The following is a 16,840-nucleotide window of genomic DNA, read 5'->3' as shown; positions in this document are numbered from 1 at the left end:
TCAGCGAAGTTCATCACCGGCGACTGTAGTTATCGCGGCATCCTTCATCACGGTGAAAAAAAGATCGGCTAAATGGTGCAGTTGGTATGCGACAGTCGAAGGCCGATCGTTTGAATTGACGAAGCCGACGACGCGACTATCCGATGCACGCAACCAGTAAAGCCCCCGTAGTCGGCGCACGCACGAAGCGAGAAGCGAGCGCGGGGTGCGTCTCGGGTGCGTGTGCTATCGGTTATTAATAAATTGCTACCAGGAATCAGCCTCTGGAAACGATTTCTTCGTACCTGTACGAAGTCTAATCTGTTACGGTGTCTCGTAGGAGGATGTTATTACGATCTTTCCACTGCTCTGATTGCCGTGTGTTGTTTTACAATGCTCGCGAATCGTGATACAGCCGAGACCGGCGACGACATGGCACGCATGGAACGCGTGCAGGATGACGTAATTTCCTATCTGCCAGGGTACGATTATTTTTGCGTCTGTGATCGACGGTAGGATTTTTCTTGGGAAATTGTGACATGACGGAGTAATTATCTAAATACCCGAACAGTTCGTTTCACATCCGATTGACTCGATTTAAATTCCAACCCCCGCTTTCGAATTACCGATCTCGTACGTGTTTACGGTGACCAAATTAGCAACAGAGTGTTGCTATAATCAAAAGTACCGATGTTTGTTTATCCGAGAAGAATCGTGAAGAGATAAAAGACATAAAACGTGCTAACAATAGAGGAGATATTGGCTGTTAATTAATTGGTACGATTATTCTTGCGTCTGTGATCGATGGTAGGATTTTTCTTTGGAAATTGTGACATGGGAGGGGGACTCTCAATCGGGTAGTTTATACTCTAAATACCGATCGGTAATGAAACGGACTTTTTCTACGCTTTCGAGTAATTATCTAAATACCCGAACAGTTCATTTTATCCTATTGACTCGATTTGCCAACCCCCGCTTTCGAATTACCGATCTCGTACGTGTTTACGGTGACCAAATTAGCAACAAAGTGTTGCTATAATCAAAAGAACCGATGTTTGTTTATCCGAGAAGAATCGCGAAGATATAGAAGACATAAAACGTGCTAACAATAGAGAAGATATTGGCTGTTAATTAAATGGTACGATTATTCTTGCGTCTGTGATCGACGGTAGGATTTTTCTTGGGAAATTGTGACATGGGAGGGGGACTCTCAATCGGGTAGTTTATACTCTAAATACCGATCGGTAATGAAACGGACTTATTCTACTCTTTCGAGTAATTATCTAAATACCCAAACAGAGAGAGAGAGAGAGAGAGAGAGAGAGAGTGAGAGAGAGAGAGTTCGTTTCATCCGATCGACTCGATTTAAATTCCAACCCTCGCTTTCGAATTACCGATGTCGTACGTGTTTACGGTGACCAAATTAGCAACAGAGTGTTGCTATAATCAAAAGTACCGATGTTTGTTTATCCGAGAAGAATCGCGAAGATATAGAAGACATAAAACGTGCTAGCAATAGAGGAGATATTGGCTATTAAATTTAATAGCCAGGGACGAGAAACGATGGTTCTTCTGGACTCTTCCTCGCTCGCCTCCCTTAGCTTCACCGAAACAATAAAAACTCGCCATTAATAACAGCCTGGTGACAAATATGACGGAACTTCCGACGCGGACCGGAAGTCGCTAAATGCGGCATCGTCTGGTTTCGTTCCCCTCGCGTTCCGTCTATGTGTATGTTGCTTCTTGGTTTAACTTGATCGGGCCGTTTCCTTCCATAAATTCGTTTCTTGCGTCCAATGAACCGAGCTTTAATCGTTCGCGATACTCTTACCGAAATCATATTGAAAATATTCTTGTTGCTCTGTACGTATATGGAGTTTTATCGTTCATCAAATAAAAATGACGCAAGAAAACAATATCAAAAGATTGATAGGGCATTTTTTTAATGAAAATCAGGTGGAACGCTCATTCCTTCTGAAAAACACCTACGGATAAAAATGAAATTAACACCAGAGTACGTGCGATTAATGTGCAATTGCATATTGTTTTATAAGAAAATTGGATTTACTGAAATTTCGTACAAGAAGTTTTAATTGTTTTGTTATAGAAACATTACTACAGTACCAGTAATTAAAAGAAAAATTCAGAATCCAGCGATAAGCTACCAGTCATTTTTACCGTAACCGTAAGTGGAAGACGAACGATTAATCATATCAGGATGATATAATTCTTCGTCTATCTTTAACAAAATTACTGCGATTAGCTTAATTAAAAGCAAAATTCAGAATCCAGCGATAAGCTACCAGTCATTTTTACTGTAACCGTAAGTGGAAGACGAACGATTAATCACATCAGGATGACATAATTCTTCGTCTATCTTGAACAAAATTAATGCGATTAGCAACTAGATCGCAAATATTTATGCAACATAATAATAATGTCCATCGATTTTTAACAAACATCGGTCGAATAAAAATTTCTTTCTTCGATAATTTCAGTGAATTACAAATAATGGATATCCTTAAATTCTTCTTCGTATAGCGTCATTGTATTATACTTCACCTACACGCGTTCATTAAAATTGCACAGAATTCGCGATTTATCGATAACTTTCGAGTTTGTCTGGTTGTTCAGGAGGCATTATGGTATCTAATATTGGTAACGTCAAAATCGAGTGTCAGAGACCCGCGTCGTTTTGTTCCGCGTGGATCGTAGGTCGTAGGTGGCAACGACGAATGTGACTTCGGGATAAATCGGGATAAATCGGGAACCGTGAAAGTGAGATCCCCGGAACACCCTCGTGTCTCCAATTCCGCCGCGCCGAGCCGCGCGCCGGTGAGACGGAACATTATGTTTTTAATCACGACGACACAAATACCGCGATTCGATTGTTCCTCGGCCCGATACACAGCGATGATCCGAGAATAATTGAGGCACGAACGGCAAACAGATCAAGGGGATGTCCGCTGCCCCTGCCCGCCCCACCTACACGGCAAATGGCACAGGCATGCGGCATACGGCATCCCATGCTGTATGACCGTGGCACGGCGCGGGCACGGGCACGGGCACGATCTCTACTTCATTGTCATCTGTCATCGCGCCGCGAACAAATGAGCGTCTCAACAGCCGGCAGACAAATGACTCCAAGGATTATCCTGCTGAACGTTCTTCGTCCCTTTTCACTGACAACTTTTCACCCTCTTTTTCTCTCTCTCCCTCCGTTTCTCCGATCGAGTTTCCTTCTCGCTCGCCACCCTCCGCCTCTCTTGCCCCTTTCAATTCGCTCTCCCCTGCCTTCCTAACGTTCCTCTGTTTCTATCTCTATTCTTTCAGCTCCTCCCTCTACCTTCGTCGTTCTTCTTGCTTCGAAATTTGTAACATTTAGGGCCGACTGATGGAAGCGGCGTTTGAACAATTTTTTGTAAAACTGAACCAATCGATGCGATCAGTTGTATAATAATTTTAGAGTGATGTTGCATGAAAGTATTTTTTACGATTAGAGAACAATTGACGAGGTTAACTTATATAGTTGATTAAGATCGTTAATTCATTGCATTTGACTTGTCAGAGATCGTTGTAGGTGCACGAACATTAACCCTTAGCCCTCCACGCGTTTCTCGAGTACAGTAATGTCTCCCTTACCGACGTTCAGATTGTCCACAAAAATGGACAATTTGGGAAGAGGAGATACGATTATTCGAGCCTTTCGGTTTGTTTTTATAGTTATACATTGTCAACAATTGAGCCGTTTATTTTGAAAGTGGCATAAGTCACTTTGTTTTTAAGTCGATATATTTAAGGGTTTGCGTTTTAACATGTTTAAAAATATGGATGCTAACTTTCGAGAAGATTTACTTGTATTTGTTATCTCAGGATACTGATATTTTTCTCAGTATAAATAATTTCGTATAAACATTAAAAAATCACCACTTTTCATTACGGTAAAGTGACTTATGCCACTTTCAAAACAAACGGCTCAATTATAAAAACGAGCCACTAGGCTCGGATAATCGTATCTCCTCTTCCCAAATTGTCCATTTTTGTGGACAATCTGAACGTCAATAAGGGAGACATTACTGTACTACCTACCAGCAACTCCGGCGCATTTTTGGAACAAAGCGTCCGAGATAAAGGAAGTCTTATTTTGAGCGGAAAAGATTACACGTCCTTGTGAAAGCGTTTGATTTTATTCATTTTATGTTGCTAAGTATAAAAATGGGCAAAAAATGTTTTAATCGTAATGGTATCTACTTAACATTGTGCGAGGTCAGTGCATCGACATCGTGAATCGTGACCGAAATTTCCAAGCAGCAAATGCATCCTCATCGAAATGGGTAAATTTACTATCAACGATATTCTTCGCAATTCTTAAATAAATATATCCCTCGTGTTCTATGACGCGATTTATTATAAAATTAGCATTGCGAATCGTCCGTTGAATTCTGTTTGGATACGGAATTATTGAAACAAAAATATCTTTTGCGTGAGTTTGCCGGAATTTTTGTATCGTTAATCTTCACTGGAATCGGCTCGATTAATAATTAAATTAAATTAAAAATTAGTAAACATTCTTTGGACGTTCTAAAATAAAGTTGAACAGCGTTTTTCTGAAAAATATCACTACCAGCAACTTCGGCACATTTTTTGGAGCGGAGCGCCCGAAATAAAGGAAGTCTTATTTTGAGCGGAAAAAATTACACATCCTTATGAAAGCGTTTGATTTTATTCATTTTATGTTGCCAAGTATAAAAATGGGCAAAGAATGTTTTAATCGGAATGGTACACACGCTAAGCCCGTTTTCACTACAAATAACAATTGCCAACGTCGACAAAAACATAACATCTTCGGTGTAATCATGCTAAAAAGATTGGGCTCCGCAGCAGAGCCTTCGGATTTACGGAACAAATGACGGATGTCTCCATAGCGGAGCCAACGGAACGCTAAGGGTTAAATATGTACATTAGTAAATACTTATCTGCTATACTTCTAACACTTTCATGATTCCGAGATCATCGTTATCTTGCTTCAACGTTTCTCTTAGGCGAGACATAGACTTGATCCACTGTAATCCTTACGAAGCAATATTTATGGAGTAATATATTCACGTAATATATTCACATTTCGTGTGACACGCGTGTTTATAGTTCTGCAACACCCTGTACACGTTTCAATTCACCCCTCTTCCAGCTTGTTGTCTCTGTTATGAATGAATCAGGGGATACCGTCCCTCTTCCCGAATACCGCAAGCAACCCGCTCGATCACCGCGGATCAGTTTGTTTCAGGATACTCGAAATACGCCACGAGTGGATCCCTGGATCCTTCGGGGATTGATATTAGCGTGGAAGAAGGAGGAGGACCTTCCGCGTAGCGGTTTACGAACGATTCGGATATCATTGTTGCCGGTTTTGTTTGCCCCGTCTGTTCGTAGACTGCTTCGTTCCGCGGACTTGGGTTAATTGTCGTGGCCAGTTAATCGTCATTCGGATAGCACCGCTGAATTCGGATCAGTTTTTTCCCAATTAATATTCAACTTGGTTATCGGACCCGTCATTTTATTCCACGGTCGTTGTAATCACCGACAACGAGTTAATATTTACGAATTGCACAACAATCGAATAAGTTCGATTCTGTTATTGGAATCGTGTGCAGTGATGTTTAAATGTTTATTTATTCGTTGGTGTTACAGTTTACAGGGTATCGTCGTAGGTAGATTGTGGATGGTAGAGATTCCTGAAAGATTGCGTCCTTACGGTAGAGCGAACCGAAATAACTGAAAATATCCACTCGTGTCGTTGGACCCGTTTTACGAGGCACGTCTGACCTATGCAGACCGCTTTCACTGTAAGATCAATCGCACCGGAAACTACTGTCTCCGCCCAGAGTTCTTCCATTACGTTCAACTTAGAACAATCCAAGGAACTTTCTAATCGGGGCGTTTACGAAGATATTCGCACCACCCTGCGAAGCAATATTTGCCTCTAATTGTGTCAGTCGTGATGCGCGTGAAATCTATCCCGAAACTCGTCTCAAAGTCGTCTTTGGAATTTACGATTATTTATATAAATCTCGAAACTACGAATGGATGCAATGATTATTATGCGAATCCTTTGCACTACGACCTTTTTCTGGCAGTTACATCAATTAACCCTTTGCACTCGAGTGGTGACACTAAAATTTATTATATCACGTTTTAAAATAATTTTTATATTGACAAAGTTTAGATTTAAAAGATTGCTAAGAGTGCAATTATTGCGCGAGTACCAAGAGTCAATTTCATGCGCATAAAATGCATTTTGTCATGTATAATAGAAATACTATAAGTTAGAAAAATGGTTTTATATTTACAGTTAAAATAGCTTCAAGTGCAAAGGGTTAACAGTTCTCGTTTTTAATAACTTCTCTAAACGAACGAGCCAATATTTGTTTCCTGTATTTCTTTCATTCGCATTAATTCCTAGATTTTTTTATGACAGCGGAATCAAACTTTCATTCGATTCGAAGAAATATTATTATTGTTATATATATTATTATGTTAACCTTTAGCGCTCTGCGCGTTTATCGAGTACTGCCTACCAGCAATTCCGGCACATTTTTGGAGCGGAGCGCCTGAGATAAAGGAAGTCTTATTTTCAGAGGAAAAGATTACATGTCCTTGCGAATGCATTTGATTTTATTTATTTTATAAATATACATTTTCCTATTGCAAATAAAAGATACATTTTAAATTTTGTATTTCACCATGATGCGGTATCTTTGGTAACTATCTCCCATGTGCATTCTGGGTTTACTTGGACAAGTGTCACAGTATTCACTTTGCCAAACAGAGTTACTAGATGTCTCTTTCAAGTTTAGAACATTTTCTGCGTAATCGTTGGTTTCCTTTATAATTTCATTTACCAATTCGTCCGTGAAAAATAATTTAAAATATTGTATCGGCTGTTCAACGTTTGTAGGAACTCGTGGTCCAATGACCTGTGGCAATACACTAAAAGGTATTCTATCTGGAATATGTAATTCTTCCGTAACATCGCACCATTCATCTAAGTTTTGCAACGAATCTTCGCTTTCACTTTCAATAATTCTCATTCTTCGTCTCTTTGGTAGTATAATTTCGCTACTACTGCTCGAAGTGTCAGAATCATAACCAACATTGTCTTCCACAATGTCTTTTAACTCTTTAAAATCAAATACGTCTTCGGTATCGCTTGGCTTTAAATTCTCATCATAATATTTATTTTTCTCCATGTTGCTGACCATAGAAAAGGTCAAAAAATGGTTTGATCGTAATGGTACAGACTTGGCACGTTTTAACTACAGATAACAATTGCTAACGCCGACGATAACGTATGCTAAAAACATTTGGCTCTGCAGCGGAGCCTTCGGAGGTACGGAACAAATGACAAATATATATATTATTATTATATTATATATATAACATATATATATATAATATAATAATATAATATAATAATAATAATAATAATAATATATCATATAATATATTAATAATATCAGTTCGATTTTCTTCAGGGTTAAAAGAATTACAAGAAACTGACGACCGGATAGCAATGGAAGGGTTTCCGTGGTTGATCGAACGAAGTGGCGCCGAATCAATAAATGTTTATGCACGTCGAAGCTAACGAGTCACGAGCCGGCGAGCGAGCTCGTACTTTCAATTTTCCTGAAATTATCGTGTATGTAACGGTTTCCCGTAGGAAAAACCTTTCTATCTAGTGTAGGTGGGTTCATTGGTAGGTTGGCTTGCTGGCTGACTGGTTGGTATCGATGTGCAGGCTGGCAAGCCGGCTATGCTGGCTCAGCACTCTCCCTCGTTCCTCCTTCACCCTCCGGTGCCAGCCACCTTTACTCTTGCTCCTCTCGCGGACTTAGTCTCATGCTGAAGCGCGTTCATAAACTTAACCTCCTTAGGGCCGTGGAGCCGCGGCTGATGACTTTTCATTTGCATCCGGATAGATTACCGCCTCGCGACTGTCCATGGCCATCGTGGATTCGACACCGCCGACGACGACGACGACGCCGACGGCGACGGAGTTCGAACTCGATTTATTTCGCGTTTAAGGGGAGAGAACCGTCGGAGTGTCTTTTACGCGGAGCAACGAGCAGGCAGTTTATAAAGAACCACATTTAGTTCGGCACTGTTTTTCCAGTTAGTAATTCTGTTTATTGGTTTTTTGGTACTCGATTGTTCGGCGTTCGAGGAACGCGCGCGGAGTTTGTTGCCGACCCACGTACGTGTTTTGTCTTCGTCCTAAACGTGTAACTGGATCGAGGTCACCGAAAGTTAAAGTTCGAAGAACTTCAACATTTGGCGATCGAGGCTGGCACACGAGGTTCTTTAGTGTGCGCGTATAATAATCGCGTCATCTGCGGCCATTTTTGAAGTCTTTGGATTACTGAAAGCATCGCTTCAATGTGTGATCGTGTTCGAATCGTACTTCGTGCAGTTCTATGCACTATATTTCCAACTTATGTTCTTTACAAATTGTGCCTCGTGGAATTTTAAAACGTTCGTTACGCGATTTTGAATTCAAATTTTTTCATGTCAACCAAGTCCTCTTGCATTCCATTGTTGTAGAATTAATAGCGTATTGTTGGATTAAAATGTTCGACGCTGGATTTCTCTTGATTGAATTAAATCGAATAAAATATAGGTTACCGTCGTCTTTCAGTCCGTTTATTTCGTTTCGATATGTATCGCAATAAAAAGTAAAATCAGTAGCCAATTCGATAAAATTTTGTGCACGCTGAACGAATGACTCCTACAGACTGAGATATAAGATTCCATCGAAACAAGGATACGAGATATATTTCGTGGAATACTCCATTAATATTGAAACCGTTCGTGTTCCATTTTATTCAATTTTGTAATGAGAAAAGGGGCAATGCAGAAGTGGATACACTGACTCTTCACAGTAGTAGTGTGCCATCTTGGCAAGACTGTCTGGCCAGTATTGTATATCCTTTCCGTCACTACTTGTACCACGAGACAGAATCGTCCTCTACACTCTACATCGTTGGACATTAATCGATTAAAATTTCTAGCTTCGCCGATCGATGGCTTAAAATCGAAAATATTAGTCATCGAAAAATCGGCGATCGACTAAAGAAATTCGTCGCTCGTTCCCCTAATCGTTTTAACAGTGTTGAGCAATGATCGATTAAAATTTCTAGCTTCGCCGATCAATGGCTTAAAATCGAAAATATTAATCATCGAAAAATCGGCGATCGACTAAAGAAATTCGTCGCTCGTTCCCCTAATCGTTTTAACAGTGTTGAGCATTGATCGATTAAAATTTCTAGCTTCGCCGATCGATGGCTTAAAATCGAAAATATTAGTTATCGAAAAATCGGCGATCGGCTAAAGAAATTCATCACTGGTCCCCCAATCATTTTTACAACGCTTGTAGCTTTCTCGTATCTTTATCAACCGTGATATCAAAAATTAAGCTGAAAACTTTTAGCAATAGCTGCGACCAATAACGAATCTCCCTCTGCTCTCTGGCAGCCCCAAAATTCCTGGCGTAATCGTTTAAAATACAGTAATCGTTGTCCAGATCGCATCGCGATCGGACGAAAGAGGCGCGAAGCGTCGATCAGCTTCGGTCGACAGAAAAATTATAATCGACGAAAGAGATACACAGCGACGCTTCGTCAAACTTTTCTCGATAGGCAAGGTTATCGAACCAGTCGTTGTCGTTGCAAAGGGTATGATCTCACTCGCCTCTCTTTGATTCGACGATCAATGCCTCGTGTCGAAGATTTTATTTACTCTCTCTCTCTCTCTCTCTCTCTCTCTCTCTCTCTCTCTCTCTTTCTCCCTCCTTCTCGCCGGCGATCTCTCCTTTTTACTGCGCGAAGAGGAGCGTGGAAACGGATAGATTCCGGCGAGGAGAAAGGATAACGGGACAAAGTTCTGGATATACCGATGATTCCGAGTCGTTCGACGAACGGCTGGAGTCCGCGGCAGATGGATAAATGACCGAGATTGGTATTGGAGTTAAGATCGAGAGAACGGGGTTCCGACGGATTCGCCTCGGCAGTGGCCGCAGAAAAGGGAGCAGTCGAGATGGACAGAGAGGAAGCCAGAACTTCGCTGTTCGGTTTTCGAGTGCGATTGCTCGCCGTAAATCTCGCGGCGAAGTTTGTTGTGCGCCGACCGGTCCCCGGGTTCCGCTAGATCCCATAGATCAGAGCTCACGATGTAAAAGCATGATAACAAGCGGACGCCTGGCGCGTACCGGAACATCGGTTTCGCTCACTCGTTTATTTTATTTTCACTTCGCAACGAGACTTCGTTGCCCGCGATCCTCGCGCAGCGATGTTACATCACCCGGTGTTTATCTGCCGTTTACAATGTCAAGTTCATTAAGGAAAAGATGTTGATCATGCACACTTGTTGCATCCACGGTTATTGTTGTCGCCGAATCTTCGGCACGCGTTGCGCCGATTGCTTCTTCGCTTTCCAAAGAAATTATAGAATTATCTCAATACGGATCCGACGTCTTTCGATCTTCGCTTTGCCCGAACCGTTGAGAACAATGTGCGGTAAGTTCTCTCCAATTGCCCCTCATCTTGGAAACGAATCTGGACAACCTGGGAAGAGGAGATACGATTATTCGAGCCACGCGGCTCGCTTTTATAGTCGTCGATTGTCAATACAGTAATGTCTCTCTAATTGACGCTCAGATTGTCCCCAAAAATGGACAATCTAGGAAGAGGAGATACGATTATTCAATCCTTGCGGTTCATTTTTATAGTTACGAATTGTCGACAACTATATAAACGAGGTGGAAGGCTGGAATAATCGTATCTCCTCTTCCAGAATTGTCTATCTTCGTGGACAATCTGAGCGTCAATTAGGGAGACATCACTGTACTTTCGATACTAAATACAGTAATTTCTGCCTAATTTGCGCACAGATTCCAAAAAGAAATGAACAATTTTGGAAGAGAAGATACGATTAATTTGAGTCTTGCGCCTCGCTTTTATAATTACCGGTTCTCAGCAGCTATAAGAACGAGCTGCAAGGCTCGAATAATCGTATCTCCTCTTCCCGAATTGTCCACTTTTGTTTACAAGCTGAAGGAAAATTAGAGAGATTTTACTATAGACGTACAATTGCCCGGCCTAATTGCTGTTTTCATTGAAAACGTTCTGAAGTCTGGAATTCGTCATCGACATTCTCTCTTATTCGAGACGTTTATCCACCGTCGCGCGTGCATAATATCCAAGGTATCGCTTATTAATTCTAATAGATTGCAAGTAAATCGTCCACAGAAAATTCGACGAAGGCTGACCCAAGGAACTCGACAGACGCACGGATGATCTTGCTGTAGGTCGCGCTGGTCGAAGTATGATCGCAAGGGTGACGGTTTGTGTAGTAAATTCTCTCTAATTTTCCTTGAGCTTGTAAACCGAAATGAACAATTTGGAAAAAGAGGAGATATTATTACTCGAGCTTTGTGGCTTATTTTTATAGTTGTCTATTGTCAACAATTATAAAAACGAAGTGGAATGCTCGAATAATCGTATCTCCTCTTCCCAAATTGTCCATTTTCCTTTAGAAGCTGAAGGAAAATTAGAGAGAATTTACTATAGACGTACAATTGCCCGGCCTAATTGCTGTTTTCATTGAAAACGTTCTAAAGCCTGGAATTTGTCATCGACATTCTCCCTCATTCGAGACGTTTATCCACCGTCGCGCGTGCATAATATCCATGGTATCGCTTATTAATTCTAATAGATTGCAAGTAAATCGTCCATAGAAAATTCGACGAAGGCTGACCCAAGGAACTCGACAGACGCACGGATGATCTTGCTGTAGGTCGCGCTGGTCGAAGTATGATCGCAAGGGTGACGGTTTGTTCAGTAAATTCTCTCTAATTTTCCTTGAGCTTGTAAACCGAAATGAACAATTTGGAAAAAGAGGAGATACTATTATTCGAGCCCCGCGGCTCATTTTTATAGTCGTTAATTGTCAACAATTATAAAAACGAGGTGGAAAGCTCGAATAATCGTACCCCCTCTTTCCAACTTGTCCATTTTTGTTTACAAGCCGAGGGACAATTGGAGGGAATTTACTGTACGTGCAGCGTAATTACGAATCGCATGCTAAGCAAAATTAAGGAGATTCTCGACTGTCCGAACGTTCGAACGATCGACTCGATGAATTTAATGCCACGTCGATCGCGTGACTCGCGGCCAGCGGAAAAATTTGTCAGTCTCGTTATGCCGAGAAACCGAGCAGGGCGTATCGAGTATACAGGTCGAACGACGAAGAGGGAAGCGAAAAGAAAGCGCGTTGCGGCGGCCGGAGGATGTCGAAGTGCAGCGTCGACGAATTCCTCGCTGAACAAAATGGCCAATCCTGTCGTCGTCGCACACCGTTCTGTTTCAGGTCTTCGCGACACTTGCCGGTCTAGAGTCTAGACTCGGCTCTAGACCAACAAAATTTTGTCTGCCCTGTCACCTTGGCTCGCTTAAAGCGCGGATAGACCTTAAAGCTTCTCCGCGTCTTCTGCCGGAAGCGGGATGATATCGTTTCGCGCTATGCTCGCCCCGCTTAATTGCCGCACATGTCGTTCGATTACGTTTCAATGACAGATTACAGGCGCGCGTGGCGCGAGAACGGGAAAAATTCTCCAGCTGCGAAGACATGCGACGGTAATTGAATCGGGAGTTGCGAAACGCGTGACGCGATACGGTTGCAACAACACTTTTGAACTAATTTAAGCGGCTATTTGTACACGAGCGTGCACAACTCGCTACAAAATTATATAATCGGTGGAAGCATCCGGTCATATCTGAACTACGTGTCTTTGTGCAATCTTGCACTTTCGTTGATTCACTTTTACAGGGAGGATTCATTTTCGTTTCGGAGCTTGATTCGACCACTTCGTATAAAGAAATCGGCTTCTCTCGCGGTGTTCTTCCATTTTCAAATGTTAACGTTTTTTCGAAACGTCCGTCCTTGAATACGATAGTCCGCTGTCGTGTCAGTTCTATGAACGCTTCAACAAATTGTTCGACACCGAGCATAGATGCAACGCGAATTTCCCGATTAAACAGAAAGCTGCGCTTGTTAAAACTTTTACAAGGCGCACACCGTTTGCTCGCGCAACAAATTTTGTTACCGAGGGATGCGAACGGGTGGTAACGGGAAATAAAGGGAAAAAAGACTGGAGGCAGGGGGAGACAGACAGGAAGGAGAGAGGGTGCGGCGGCGGAGGCTCTCTCGCGCGAGAGAACGAAAATTTGATATTCATGAAGCATTTTAAAGTCGTGCCACCCGAGAAATGGGTACAGAATATAGACTGCTAAGCAGGGCCAGATTCGTAGACATTTGCGGAAACCTATTTAGATGCGAGCTCGCGATCCGTGGCATCGCTACTTGCCACATCCTCTTGCACTGCCAATGCCCCGTCTTGTCCCGACCAGAAAAGAACGGAATGCGTGCAGTCGATGCAGTCTCGGTCGCTTGTCGTACGCAATTATTGGCCGCATCTACAAAATTTTATCGTGTTACCACAGCAACGTTCGCGATGATCGGTCTTGATGTCAGATAAATATGCAAGATGTAGTAACATGTCTCGATTCAATAATTAATCAATTAGGAGCAGATATCAACAAGGTTGTAAAAGCTGCGTATTCAGGGGATAGACGAGATAATTCCGATTGTCACTTTACTTGACCTACTTCTTCACTGTTCATGAGAAGCCTACGTTTTGTTTGTGCTTTTCTAATCATGGAATAACTTAGCATACCATTTGTTAATAGAAAAAGCTTGATAGAGAAAGCTGCGTATTCGGGGGATAGGCGAGATAATTGTCACTTTGCATGACCTATTTCTTCACTGTTCATCGAATGAGAAGCCTACATTATTTGTGCTTTTCTAATCATAGAATAACTTAGCAAACCACTTGTTAATAGAAAAAGCTTAATAGAGAAAGCTGCGTATTCAGGGGATAGACGAGATAATTGTCACTTTGCTTGACCTATTTCTTCACTGTTCATCGAATGAGAAGCCTACATTATTTGTGTTTTTGTAATCATAGAATAACTTAGCAAACTACTTGTTAATAGAAAAAGCTTAATAGAGAAAGCTGCGTATTCAGGGGATAGACGAGATAATTGTCACTTTGCTTGACCTATTTCTTCACTGTTCATCGAATGAGAAGCCTACATTATTTGTGTTTTTGTAATCATAGAATAACTTAGCAAACCATTTGTTAATAGAAAAAGCTTAGTAAAAAAAGCTGCGTATTCAGGGGATAGATGAGATAATTGTCACTTTGCTTGACCTACTTCTTCACTGTTCACCGAATGAGAAGCCTACGTTATTTGTGCTTTTCTAATCATAGAATAACTTAGCAAACCATTTATTAATAGAAAAACGATCGGCAATCTTTTTATCAGATTTTTGAACTTCATGGATCGCTCGACACATCGATGAACAGTCACGAGTTAATTTGTATTCTTATGCTCGAACATTGTAAAATTTGTTAACGAGTTAACAGCAACCACTTGATCCCCGCAACTTACCTTTCGGTACGAAACGGACGGTAAAAAGTGAACACGAGATGAACGACAAGATTTGTAAAATCGTCACGCAGGCTGCTACTACTTTGAAACATCGAATTGTCGCAAGGGTTAACAAAATCAATGCCGCGTTTTTCACATTTGGGCGACACTAACTTTCTAATTGGTTTCAAAAATTAATTTTTATTACAAGAGTCTCGAACAAACTGAATCTTACTAGAATGTTTATTAAAACGCAATGGCAACTTTAAACTTTCTAGCTTCCGTTCCATTAATTAAATCACTTCGATTTCGTGGTAATCTTTGTGCACGAGTTTCCGAATTCGACGCGTATAATTATCCAGCAACCACCGCCGTGGTGTTCGTGGAACGGGAATCTAGACCAGAAACTGGAATCGAGTCACGGGAACGGGGTCACGCTCCGATCCGAAAACGAAAAGCCGGTATCGAGCAATCAAAAATCGCCGCGTATTGATAAAAAAAAAAAGAAAAGAGAAAAATGGTAGGCTAGGGGTAGTCAGCGTTATTTCATGGGCACGGATTTCACGGGTGTTTCAGGTGCGCGGGAGGCTTCCGGTGTCGCATCAGCCGGTTCGTGGAGGATCGTGGACCGATCCGAGATCGCGGTCGCTTGATAACGGGTCACCCCTATATACCGACCAGCGCTAAATTGAAATCCCGACGAAAGAGAGACGGTTCTCGCGGAGAAGGCTCGTGGCTCGTGGCCCGTGGCTCGTGGCCCGTGGGAGGGGCCGGGTCCGCGGGGGTGGCTGGCTAGGTGTCGCGGCGAGGGAGGTGCGGCGGTAGGGTCGGATAGGAGCATCGCGGCTGCTGAAAAATTATAATAATCACTTTAGAAATTAATGGTGCCTCCGTGGCGGGAGCCGGGCGCGCGAAGGTGGCGGGTGCCGGGAGCCGCGAGCGAGAAGGTGGCGGCGTCGGTGGGGCGCGGGAGGAGTGTGCAAATGGCGCCGTGACGGCTCGCGGGCCAATCGGCGAGACGGTCGGCGGGCCGACGGAAGCCCGGCCACGCCCACCGTTGACCCCACCGACGACGTCACCGACGTCACCGACGTCCTGCGCGCTGCACGCAGGGTTACTCTCCGCCGCACTCGTCGGACCAGTCACCACTCGGACGACGTATTCGGCGCTGCTTACCACGCGTCTTCTTTTTCCATTTTCCGTCGGCCGTGCCCACGTATTACACGCTCGCGTGCGCGCAACAAACCCGCGGCCTGCGGATTTCGGCCCCGCCGCGGCCGCTATCGTTTCGCAACCACGAAACTCTTTCTCTTTCTCTCTCTCTCTCTCTCACTCTCTGTCTGTGTGTGTGTGCTCCACGACACCCTCCACCGCGGCCAGCAACATCTCGAGGAAGGATCCTCGGGTCCATTTTGGCGGGAAACAGTTGTGCTATGCGGGTGACAGTGTTTCGCAGTGGATGACCGGTAACGCATCCCGCACAGGACAGTCCTTCGGAACCTGACAGTGATTTTAGAAGGTGACACGCCGGTTCTACGCCGACAATGGTGCGGTCAATTATGGTTTTCCAGTGATCGACCGGTACTACTACACAGAACCAGCTAACTGATTTTGTTTGCGTCGGAACATTTGGTCCCGGTAACAGGTATACTTCTGTAGGGGTGGTTTCGACGACGGTGGTTTCTCGGAGGCGACGCCGCGACACGGCGCGACGCGACGATAGATATCGAGGATCAGTGATTCCAGGTGAAAATCGATCGTTCTGCTCACGTGGCGTGCCGTAATCGGTGTCACGTTCGTGGGCGATAGAAAGAGAGAGGTTGAAAGACAGATAGATAGATATCTATATACATATATAGATATATAGACATATATAGATATATATACATATACACACACATATATATAATAGAGAAAGAGAGAGAGAGAGAGAGTGAGTGAGAGGAGGAAGAGAGACGGGGATTCGCGAGTAGAGGGTCGTTAGGCGGAGTCGAGCGGAAAGGTGGTCACGACGCAACAAACGGTGACGAGTTGTCGAGGAGGTGGCGAGGACGACGGCGGTGGAGGCGGCGGTGGAGGCGGCGGTGGCAACGGCAGCCAGAAGACGCACCCGTATGCGGCCGCAACCGATACGGTAGAGGAGGTGGAGGCGCAGGAGGTGGAGGTAGAGGTCGACGAGGTTAAGATGGAAGCCGAGGACCATCTCGCGAGGGAATACGTACAGGAGTTCGTTCTCGATCATCTCGATCCCGCCGACGTCAAACGGGAGGTTAGTGCTCTCCGTTCTTCTCCGCGATGATTAATTTATCGTTTCCGTA

The 16,840-nt window shown here is 43.3% G+C and overlaps 1 protein-coding gene across 3 annotated transcripts in view; it reads left to right on the top strand.

Annotated features, from left to right (window-relative positions):
- The first annotated feature begins 213 nt into the window (after window positions 1–213).
- tj (Maf family bZIP transcription factor traffic jam) overlaps window positions 214–16,840 on the top strand; it is a 31,844-nt gene continuing 15,217 nt past the window's right edge. The window contains exons 1-2 of one of the 3 annotated variants that reach the window (XM_076520880.1): window positions 214–461; window positions 15,099–16,791. In XM_076520880.1, coding sequence (XP_076376995.1) covers window positions 16,708–16,791 — 84 coding nt within the window. In that variant the 5' untranslated portion in view covers window positions 214–461; window positions 15,099–16,707. Of the gene's footprint in view, window positions 462–14,304; window positions 16,792–16,840 lie in introns of those variants that run through there. The other 2 variants (XM_076520882.1, XM_076520881.1) reach the window with 2 other exon arrangements.

The sequence above is a fragment of the Megalopta genalis genome, chromosome 4 (assembly GCF_051020955.1).
Source record: "Megalopta genalis isolate 19385.01 chromosome 4, iyMegGena1_principal, whole genome shotgun sequence".
Classification (NCBI taxonomy): domain Eukaryota; kingdom Metazoa; phylum Arthropoda; class Insecta; order Hymenoptera; family Halictidae; genus Megalopta; species Megalopta genalis.
The sequence above is the reverse complement of the archived record's forward strand: the minus strand, read 5'-3'. Positions and strand labels throughout refer to the sequence as shown.